This window comes from Spermophilus citellus (genome assembly GCF_964194105.1).
Source record: "Spermophilus citellus genome assembly, chromosome: 10".
In the NCBI taxonomy this organism is placed as follows: domain Eukaryota; kingdom Metazoa; phylum Chordata; class Mammalia; order Rodentia; family Sciuridae; genus Spermophilus; species Spermophilus citellus.
In genome coordinates this window covers 77,941,543-77,951,503 of record NC_138197.1, presented here as the reverse complement: position 1 = coordinate 77,951,503, position 9,961 = coordinate 77,941,543, and the positions used below count along the sequence as shown (strand labels likewise).

Below are 9,961 nucleotides of genomic sequence, written 5' to 3'. Positions count from 1 at the left end.
TTCCAGGATAAACAGCGCCGCGGGAGTTCTAATGCCACCTGGTGGCCATATAGGGACACAAGTCTCTCAGTAATTAATAAGGACACCTCTTTTTCCCAGGAGGTTTGCTCCCTCCAGGACCCTAGGTGTCCAGGAAGGTGGGGGTGGGGAAGTGGATCTCAGAGTTGGCTTGGAGGATGAGATTGGAAATGGGAATTTCAGGACTGAGAAGGAAGGGATGGGTTCTTGTTTCTGAAGGTGCTTAAACCCAGAAGCTTTTCCAAGGAAGGAGAAAGCCAGGGAGGCATATCCTGGAGAAGTTGAACCAGTAAGGGAATGAAAGGCAATATTCTCCCTTTGGAAGCTGGATAAGAGATCATCAGCATTATCTTGCTTGAAGATTGATTCATACTTTTTAATTTGATATAAATAAAGTTTTTTTTTCTGCTTAAAAAAAAAAAGAGATCATCAGGCATTTGCAGCCACTCTTCTGAGGTCATACTTGCTGTTGTTGGGGAGTGGGGCTCTAATCCTCTCTCAGTCCTGGGGTGTGTGAAGCTGTGTAACCTTCTCCAAGAGGCTCCCCTCTTTGAGAAAGGACAACTTAAATTGTCTCTGTCAATTTCTAGAATGTCTGAAATGGTTGGTGAGCTGGATCTGTTGAAGGATGATGGGCCTGGCAAACTGGTGTGTCCAGCTCTCCTTCAGTCCTTCCCACTTAAATCCAGGGTTCTACTCTTGGCATCTGATCAGTCTCTATGAAGTCAGATGTCAATACTTCGAGAGCAAATGTGGGCAGAGAACGCCACAGAGGACCATCTTGAAGGCCTAGAAAGCCTTCACAACCCAATGTATTCATTTCTTCCGGTGGGATTTTTTACTGTGGTTGATAATATGGGGCAGGAGGGGTGGTGGTATCCAAAGGAAGTGGTAATGCAGAGTTAGTGTCCTAGAGCCAGAGGGCACACAAGATTCAGAGCAGTGAAGTCACTGGCTCAAAGTCACATATCCAGGAGAAAAAGGTCCTTCCTGCCAAGTCCAGTACCACCCCCTTTCCCTGCTATCTCAAGATGGAGAAGGAAGGGGCTCCAGGAGAAGGGAACTGAGAGCAGGACACTCAAGCCTGCCTTCAGTAAGATCTTGGCTCCCTCTGGTGGCTGAAGCCCAAAAGCGCAGCCCAGCCCATAATCACATTCGCAGGCAGACACAAGCAGCTTCTCTTTCTCTCTCTCTCTTTTCTTTTCTTTTCTTTTTTTTTTACAATTTTATTTATAACAATATCTGTGTTATTTAGTTGTAAAGGAATTCAGCAAAAATTATTAAAACGTAAAACGTTCATGTCCCCAAAACGGGGCTGCCCACTTGCCCTTCCTTGGTGTGCCCCATTTCCTCATCCCCAGGGGAAGGGAGGTTGGGGGTCTGTTACCAATGAAGGTTTCCAGCCCTGGGAGCCATTGTGAGGGCACTAGAGTGGGGGCCTGTCTGGGAGGTTATTGAGCATGGTCATCTCTGAGGTGCCCGTAAGAGTAGGGGCCAGGTCTTGGGGCATCCTTCCCCAAGAACTAAAAAACTCCATTCTTCCCTTCCTACCTCAGCCAGAGACAAATCTTCCAGACAGGGGCAGCAGAGAACTCTACCTCCCCGGAATTAGCCCCCAGGGACTTGGGGAAGGGAGAACTGGAGGGGGAAAGAGTAGGACCTTGACAAAGTGTGTAGTGGGGGGCTGCACCACAAGCTCTCCCAGGGGGGTACATTTTGGTGGGAAAGTAGGAGGTGGGCTCCCTCATACTTGCAGGAGTCCCCAGAGCCCTCCCTGCCCCCACAAGGTAGCATGGGGGGTACTGAGGAGCAGGCAGGAAGGAGGAGAATGGAAAGAGATAATACTGTGCTCGCTTGCTCACTCACATATAAAAAGTAATTCCTTCATTTTTACATTTATACATCCGGCAGGGCCGGGGAAGGGCTAGCTGGGGAGGGGGCTCAATGAAGGACTTCTCTGGCAGGGGCTCTCTGGGGGAAGTCCAATGGAGCAGGGTTCTATGCCAAGGGGTCCCCTATCTCGTCCTCAGGGCCACGGCCCAGGAGTTCTCGCTTCTCGTCCGTGCTGGCCAGGGAGTGACGGCTGCCGTGGCCCCCCATGTAGAGTGTAGCATACACGGGGTTGGTGAAGTTGGTGGGCTGTAAAGCAACAGAGGGTTCAGGTGAGGCTCAGGGGCTGGGCTCTGTGGCCCAGGTACCCCACACCCCACCTCTGACCCATCATCCAACCTGACACTCTAAATCACCCTACCCATAGCCTCTTACCCATAGCCTCTTAGCCCTACCCTGGAAGCCCTCCCAATCTCTCCTCCAGCCCACCTTGTCAGGGTCCAGGGCAAAGTCAGCATCCAGCAGGCCACCAACATCATCAGGTTCTCCTCCTTCGTACATCTTGTATGTAGGGTTCCCAATCTCCACGTTCATGGCTCCGTTCGTCATCCGCTGGTGCTGGAAGCCCTTAGCCCTGGGGAGAGGCATGAGTCTAAGGAAGCAGAGATTCTGGTGGGGGTGTGTATGGGGGGTCACACTGGGTATCAAAATAATGTCCAGAACTTTCTAGACTCCTGGTGGCTCACCCTCGGACTCGCCGCTTATACCAGAATACCACTCCAGCCACCAGAAGCAGCAGTAGCAGCAACAGCAGAGGGATCAGGATAGAGGCCATATCTGAAGGGAGGTCATGAGAGAATGAGTCAGGAGGCCCAGACTGCTGCAGGTCCCAGCAGCCTTGCCTGTCACACCCCCTGCCACTTACGTCCAGGCTGCTGTTGGCTGACGACCTGCTCCTCACACCGGGGTCCTGTCATGTGGGGCGGGCACCTGCAGGTAGGAGGGCAGAGCTGAACAGGCAAGACCTCCACAGCTGCCGCCGCCAGGGAAATTGCATGGTCCTCCCGCTCAGATTTGAGGAACGGAGGGATAATGTATGTCTGGGTAAGACTCAAGCTCAACTCACTGGCACTCAGGCATCATCTTTCTATTCATGGTACAGGAACCGCCATTGCTGCAGTGGCCAACGCAGGTCAGACAGCTGGGGGCCACCCGGCCATCAGTGCAGCTGTGGGAAGGAGTCAGAGCTGGGGCTGGGGCTGGTCAAGGAGTGTGTGATGCTAAGGAAGCCCCAGGACAGGGTTGGGGGTGCAGGAATGTGGCAACAGTAGGATGGAGGGCATATGGCTGGAACAGGGCAGAACTGTGGAGGCAGGAGCCCACTCACTTGCAGGTGACATCCCCAGTCTGCTTGTTGACCACACAGGCTCCTTGGAGACAGCGGCTGCACTTGTTCACCTCACACCTTGGGCCCTCAAAGTAGACAGTGCAGCGACATTGCCGGGAGCCATCTGCAGCCATCTGACATGTACCAAAGTTCTCGCAGTAGCCAGAGCACTCCCCTATAGTTGGGAGTGGAGAGGAAGTGTCTTATGCCCCACCCTCATGGGGCCCTCCAAAGGGGTGGCTAGGCACCTGAAAAGACTCCCTGGTCCCATGGATGACTCCAACTTCCTCCTGGGTCTCCTACTATTCCCGTATCACAAGCTCCAGGGCGTGCTAGAAGGGCTGTGCTCTTGCTTGCATAGTCCTGATGTCCAGGGGGCTTTCTGCCTCAGGGAGGTGTGCCAACACTTTTGTGAGTAGCACAAGCAGCCTGGGCCTGGCTCAGCTGTATATGGCCTCCCTCCTCCGAACTTGCCTCCATGGGTCCTGGCTCCCCCCTTCCTCCCCTGGGGCCCAGAGATGGCTCACTCACGGTACTGGCAGCGGTCACCCAGGAAGCCAGGTAGGCATCGGCACTGGGGCTGGTTGCCCTGGTTGACAGTGCAGGTGCTGTTGTTGGCACAGTAGCCCGCACACACCTGCTGGGTGCATTTGGGGCCTGTGAAGCCCGTGGGGCACCGGCACGTGGGCATGCCTGGTGGGAGAGGATATATGAGTGGAATGATGGCTTTAGGAACCACCTGGTCCTATAACAGAGGTATAGGGCTTGGAGGACCTGGGTGGGAGGCAGAGACCAGAGGGACTGGATGCCGGAGCTGTAGAGAGGAGGTAGGAGGTGAGACTGAGGCCAGGCGAGGGAGGCAGGGGTTGGGCATTTGCCTGAGGTGGAACCAGAGGGGTGGGAGCCAGGGATAAACAAGGAGCAGATCTGGGGGTGGGCATACCAGATGGGGAGGCAGCACAGGTGCCCCCGTTGCGACAGTGCTCCCAGCATTGGTCCAGCTCACACTTGTCACCTGTGTAGCGGGGCTGGCAGCGGCACTTGGGCTGCCTCCGTGCATTGAGGAAACAGCTACCCCCATTGAAGCACTGTAGGTTGCAGGTTCCAGGTCGGGGAGCTGCAGGAGGGACTCATCAGAGGGAGAAGCCAGGGAAGGGGAGAGGAGTGGGCAACAAAGGTGAGGGGAGGTCAAGGACCTAAGGGAGGAGGGTCCTGAGGCGCAGGTGGGGCACTGGGGAGAAGTGTGAACGTACCATCTGGAGGGGGTGTTGGAGAGGGTACAGGCACACAGGTGCCGTTATCCAGCCGCTTCCCATTGGGACAGGTGCAGACAGGCCCACTGGGACTCAGTAGGCAGAGCCACTCACATTTCTTTCGGTCACAGGGGTTGGTCACTACAGGTGTGGGAGGCAGATGCTGAGCAGGACCCTTTCCCAAGCCCTGTGGACCCAGAATGCTCCCTTCTTCTCAGACCTGAGTCCATGGCTTGGAGACCTGGTGCTCCTGGACCTTCCCTTCCAGACCCCAGGCTCTCCCTCTCCCTTACCTTCAGGCTGCTTGTGCTGATGGTACAGGACCACATCAGAGGCATGGCTCAGGCCACCTGTCAGGTTGATCAACGGGCTGTGTCCAAACTTATGGATCTTGAAGACACGATTATTGATGTAGGTGACGCCATAGATGTAATCCTCAAAGACATCAATACTGAAGGGGTGACTTAGGCCTGGGGAGGAGGTGAAATCAAGTGAAATCAGAGGAATCTTGGGTTGCAGTCACATCCTTCAGGATACCAGTCCCCATGGCTCCCAGGCACCTCAAACTCCAAACATCCAGACCAAAATATCAACATTCCCCCCACCTGTCCCTTCTTCTTTTGGCGGGGCAGCATTTAACCACTGAGCCATATCCCCAGCCATTTTTTTTTAATTTTAATATTTATTTATTTATTTATTTTAGTTTTCAACGGACACAACATCTTTGTTGGTATGTGGTGCTGAGAATCGAACCCCAGGCCGCACGCATGCCAGATGAGCGCGCTACCGCTTGAGCCACATCCCCAGCCCTCCCCAGCCATTTTTTGTATTTTATTTAGAGATGGGTCTCACTGAGTTGCTTAGTGCCTCACTAAATTGCTGAGGCTGGCTTTGAATTCCCGATCCTCCTGCCTCAGCCTCCCAAGCTGCTAGGATTACAGGGGTGTGCCACTGTGCCCAGCATTTCCCACGTGTCCCCTCTGTGGCCACTACTGATAGAAGGCTTTTGTGGTCATGGTTGACTTCTACTACTTCTCCCCACATTTTAAGTTCCAACTGCCACTTCTACTGCCTCTACACAACTTGATAGTTAGTGGTAGAGTAAATGAATTGACAGGTGGGCCAGAGTCAGGTGGGCACAGCCTACAGGATTGCTGGGGGCCAGGCTGATGAAGGATGGTAGCACTGGAGTGAGGTTTTTGGGTTCAGTTGGGAGGTTGGGGGCCTGAGGGTAGGGTTGAGGACCAAGGCTTCTGCTGGGCTCTGACCTCGCTTGCTGTCAGCGGCCACGATGGGGTCTGTGCCATTGAGCCGGATGCTGCCGATGACTGAAAGCTTGGCATCTGCCCAGTATAGTCGTTCATTGTGATAATCTACAGCCAGGCCTGGGGGAGGGCAGGGAGTGCTGTGAGGGCTCAGCCTCTGCCACATCAGAGGTGAAGACAGACTTGACTCAGTGTCCAGGACAGTGCACCCTTCTCACATGACCACTCCCAACCACTTATCAAGGAAAAGCGTCCACAAGCCCTATGCCTGGTTCCAGCCCCAGCCCTGCCCCTCATTAGCTTTTCTGTGACTTTGCAGCACTAGTCTTGGAGAGCCTGCCTTTCCCACAGCCCCACCCCTGCCCAATGGACCTGTGGGCCACTGAATGTTGTCCTGCACCAGTGTCTCCCGAAGGGTCCCATCCATCGCTGCCGTCTCAATCTTGGGGTGGTTCCCCCAGTCTGACCAGTACATGGTGCTGGGGAGGGAGAAGGGGTGAGAATGGGTCTGACCTGAGAGTCAGGGGAGGCAAAATGAGGAGAGACAGAGGGTGCCTGGTCTGGCACAGGGACTGCTAGGTTTCAGGAGGAGGGTGCACTGTCTTCCTCCCACAGAGAAAAACGGGAGACAGCTTCTGACCAGGTGAACACCTTCTACCCTAAAACCACAGTGTGCCGAGCCAGAGATGTGTAAGTGGGAAGAGATGTCCCTGAAGCAGAGGGGATATCCATAACCTGGCTGCCTTTGAAGCCAGCCAAGTGGAGGTCGGGCACTGAGCAGGCCCCGCTGGGGGTCCCTAGCAAAGGCAGCACTGGGTAGGGCCAGGGCCTGGGGTAGCTTGGAAGACTGGAGTACCTGAGGAGGACCCTGGAAGGGTGTGCTTGTGGATGCTGGGCCCATGCCCCCAGCCCAGGGGCTTCCTACCACCAGCCCAGATGCCTCCCCCCTAGGACCCTTGCCCACCCCCTTAGTGGGTCCACCACAATGGCGTGGGGCTCGTCAATCATGCCCGAGATGAGTGTCTTGCGGTTCTCGCCCTTCATTTGTGCCACCTCAATCACGTCTCGGCCAGAGTCGGTCCAGTACACATTCCCAGCCACCCAGTCGATGGCGATGCCCCTTGGCATCTTCAGCCCTGAAATCTGAATAGGAGTCTCGGGCTCAGGAGCCACCACTTTTTTTTTTCCTTCCCATGATCCCCACCTCTGGGTCTGCCATCCTGCCCCTGTGAAACATTGCCCCACATCAACCAGTCCTAGACTTTAAGGGGATGCCAGGCTTGGAGCTTTCACATGTTTTGCCAGTTAATCCTTACTAAAAAAAGACTACAAGATAGGTATTGTTATTATCATCACTGGTGCTGGGGATCAAATCCAGGGTCTCTTGTCTGTTCAACACACTCTACCACTGAGCCCCGCCCCGCCCCAGATAGGGATCATTAGCTCATTTTATTGTTGAAAATAGTGAGGCCAGAGAGTAAATGGGCCAAGACTGACACAGGTGGCAGTAATGATCAGGAATTAGCGTGGGCTCTGATGCTGAGGGTCAGTCTGCCTTGCTGCCGTGGGCTGCGCGTGACACAGACAACCCCTGATAATTCTGACTGCTCTGTCCATGCCTTAGAATGTAATCCTCACCACCCATTCCTTCTAATCTCATTCTTTGCCCCCTTCTGTCCTTTTCAAATTCTTCTCTGAACTGTCTGCTCTACTAAACTCTTCCACCCAATCTGTATCAAGCTGGGCACTCACATTGAGGTGGGTGACACCCCGGTCAATCTGTCTTCGGTGTCGGTTGGAAGTGGTAGGAGGTGCAGCAGGTGGCAGGCTTCGATAGGAGATGGTGCCTGTGTGCCAGTTGGTCCAATAGACACGGCCGGCCTTGACATGGACATCCATGGCATCGATGCGGACACTCTCGTCACCTTGGAAGGCCTGCTCGTAAGCGGAATGGGGGTGCCCAGGGAACAGGCTGCGGATCTCATTGTCATCAGCAATGTACAGGACCTGGTACTCAGAGCCTGGAAGGGCAACAGGTTGGATGTCAGGTGGGGGTAAAATGCTGCAGAAGGAGGCCAGGGCTTGGGGTTGGGCTGTGGGGTGCTGGGTTCGGTGCTAGGAGAAGGGGGTCCCCAGTTCAGCCCCTATCACTGCAGCAATATCCTCACTCCTAATCGACCATCTGCTCCAGCCAGAAGAGGATGCTCATCCTCCCAGTGCTGGGACCTAGGGCTTCAGCCTAACCTGTGAACATCCCCTCTTCTCTGAGATGATCTATTGTGACCTGCTCTTCCAGAAGTCTGTCCCTGCCCCTCCAGCCTCAAAAACTTCTGCACCCTCATGGCCTCTAGATGGCATCATAGCACTCTGACTCATGCTGTCTGACAAGGGCTTGTGGGTGCTCATGCATGTGAGAGTTTATGTGCATGGCATAGAAGGGTGTGGGTGTACACAGGTGTAAGAGTGCATGGTTTTGTGTATCTACAAGCTCATGCGCATGTAGGGTATGTGTATGCATAAGAATGTGTGTAGGTGTTTGCATATAAGCACATGGAAGTGCAGGTGTGCATCAAAGCATATGGGGAATATGTGGGGGGGGGGCACATGTGACAGTGTAAGTGTGCCAGAGTGTGCTCTCATCCTGAGAGTGGTGAGAGAGGAAGCTTTCATGTGTGCTATATGGGAGTGCTCTCCCCATTGAACTTTAGAGTCAGAGGCTATGCTGTCTGCTTGTGCCACACTGTGCCCAGCATACTGCATCTTGCTTGGATCTGGGGGTCCATGCCTGGGCAAAGGTGTGGAGGGAAATGTTCCATTCCAGGCTAGCACTATTTTGTATCATGGTGGCACCTGGCCCCAGCCATCCTTCCTGTCCTCTCCTGGCTCTGTACCTTCTGCTTTGCAAGTGTTGTGTGTCTTCATGAAGTTTCGGGCACAGCTGCAGAGGTGGCCACCCTTGGTATTGTTGCAGAGTTGCGAGCAGGTGCCAAAGCGCAGGCACTCATTGATGTCTGAAGGTTACATACACAGAAGGGTCATGGGGAGTCCAACAGTTGGGGCTTCTCTCCCACAACCCTGATTTCCTACCCTGGCATCCGGGCTGGCCTGGCACAGTGTGGAAGCCTGAGCGGCAGGCACAGTAGGCGGCTTTCTCAGTACGCACGCAGCGTGCCTCATCCCCACAGATGCTGGCATTGGTGGCGCAGCTGGTCAGCTTGGGGTCTGTGGGAGACCAAGAGTGGATTCCTTCCCAGAGCCCCTCCTCCCAAGCCCAGCCCCACCATCCCATGGTCAGGTCTTACCTATGCTGCAGTCCTCCTCGTCAGAGCCATCTCCACAGTCATCGAACATATTGCAGCGCAGTGAGGAGGAGAGGCAGCGCTGGTTCTGGCACAAAAACTCCTTCTTGTCTTTGCAGTGGGGGGTCTGTGCCGTGGGAGGCTCTGGGAAGGACAGGGGCTTCAGGCCCTGGGTATTTTCCATACTGTCCCCTCCTCCCACAGGGACCCCGCAGATACCAGAGGGCCCAAGCCCAGCTGTCTGTTAAACTTGCAGGGGGAACCGGTTAATCATTAGATTCCCAGCCTCCTCCTGCAGATGTAGGGCATCAGAAGCCTCTTCTCCCCAGGAGCTTCTCTCAGGCTCCCAGCAGTGATCCTCCCCCACTGCAGCTCCCCCAGGACCCCCTCACTGGCCCCCTGCTCACCACAGTCCTCCTCATCAGTCCCATCCCCACAGTTGTCAGTGCCATCACACTGGCGCCCGATCCATAGGCAGACACGGTCGTTCTTGCAGCGGAAGGGCCGGTTGGGAGGGCACACGAACCGGGCTGCAGCAGCCAGGAGACAGCCAGAATCAGTCTTGGGGTCAGGGGTAGATGGCCGCCACAGGCCACCAGGGAACCTGGGAGCCTGGGAACCCCACCCTCCCCCTGAAGCCCATCCCTGCCCTGCCATGCCCCAAATCTCACCACACTCCTCAGGGTTCTCATCTGAGTTGTCCCCGCAGTCATCCTCGCCATCGCACTTCCAGGCCAGCGGCTTGCACAAGGTGTTGTTACACTGGAACTCGTCTAGAGGGCAGGTCCGCACTGGGAGCCAGAGGGAGCAAAAAGGGAGGAATGAGCCAGGGGCTGCAGGCTGCCCGGGCAGAATCTTGCCCAGATCCCTCCTTCAACAGGTGGGGCTAGGCCCACAGGGGTGACCAGA

General features: G+C 55.0%; 1 protein-coding gene across 2 annotated transcripts in view; it reads right to left on the bottom strand.

Moving 5' to 3' along the window:
* Positions 1-1,211: 1,211 nt before the first annotated feature.
* LRP1 (LDL receptor related protein 1) overlaps positions 1,212-9,961 on the bottom strand; it is an 80,770-nt gene continuing 72,020 nt past the window's right edge. For both annotated transcript variants that reach the window (XM_081309660.1, XM_081309661.1), the window contains 19 exons: positions 9,724-9,843; positions 9,460-9,582; positions 9,056-9,196; positions 8,841-8,975; positions 8,645-8,764; positions 7,506-7,774; positions 6,718-6,896; positions 6,126-6,232; positions 5,757-5,873; positions 4,782-4,958; positions 4,489-4,629; positions 4,179-4,352; positions 3,767-3,928; positions 3,236-3,410; positions 2,975-3,076; positions 2,774-2,838; positions 2,595-2,685; positions 2,338-2,482; positions 1,212-2,157 (listed from right to left, as the gene is read on the bottom strand). In XM_081309660.1, the coding sequence (XP_081165786.1) occupies positions 2,017-2,157; positions 2,338-2,482; positions 2,595-2,685; positions 2,774-2,838; positions 2,975-3,076; positions 3,236-3,410; positions 3,767-3,928; positions 4,179-4,352; positions 4,489-4,629; positions 4,782-4,958; positions 5,757-5,873; positions 6,126-6,232; positions 6,718-6,896; positions 7,506-7,774; positions 8,645-8,764; positions 8,841-8,975; positions 9,056-9,196; positions 9,460-9,582; positions 9,724-9,843 (2,684 nt within the window). In that variant the 3' untranslated portion in view covers positions 1,212-2,016. The remainder of the gene's footprint in view (positions 2,158-2,337; positions 2,483-2,594; positions 2,686-2,773; positions 2,839-2,974; positions 3,077-3,235; positions 3,411-3,766; positions 3,929-4,178; positions 4,353-4,488; positions 4,630-4,781; positions 4,959-5,756; positions 5,874-6,125; positions 6,233-6,717; positions 6,897-7,505; positions 7,775-8,644; positions 8,765-8,840; positions 8,976-9,055; positions 9,197-9,459; positions 9,583-9,723; positions 9,844-9,961) is intronic.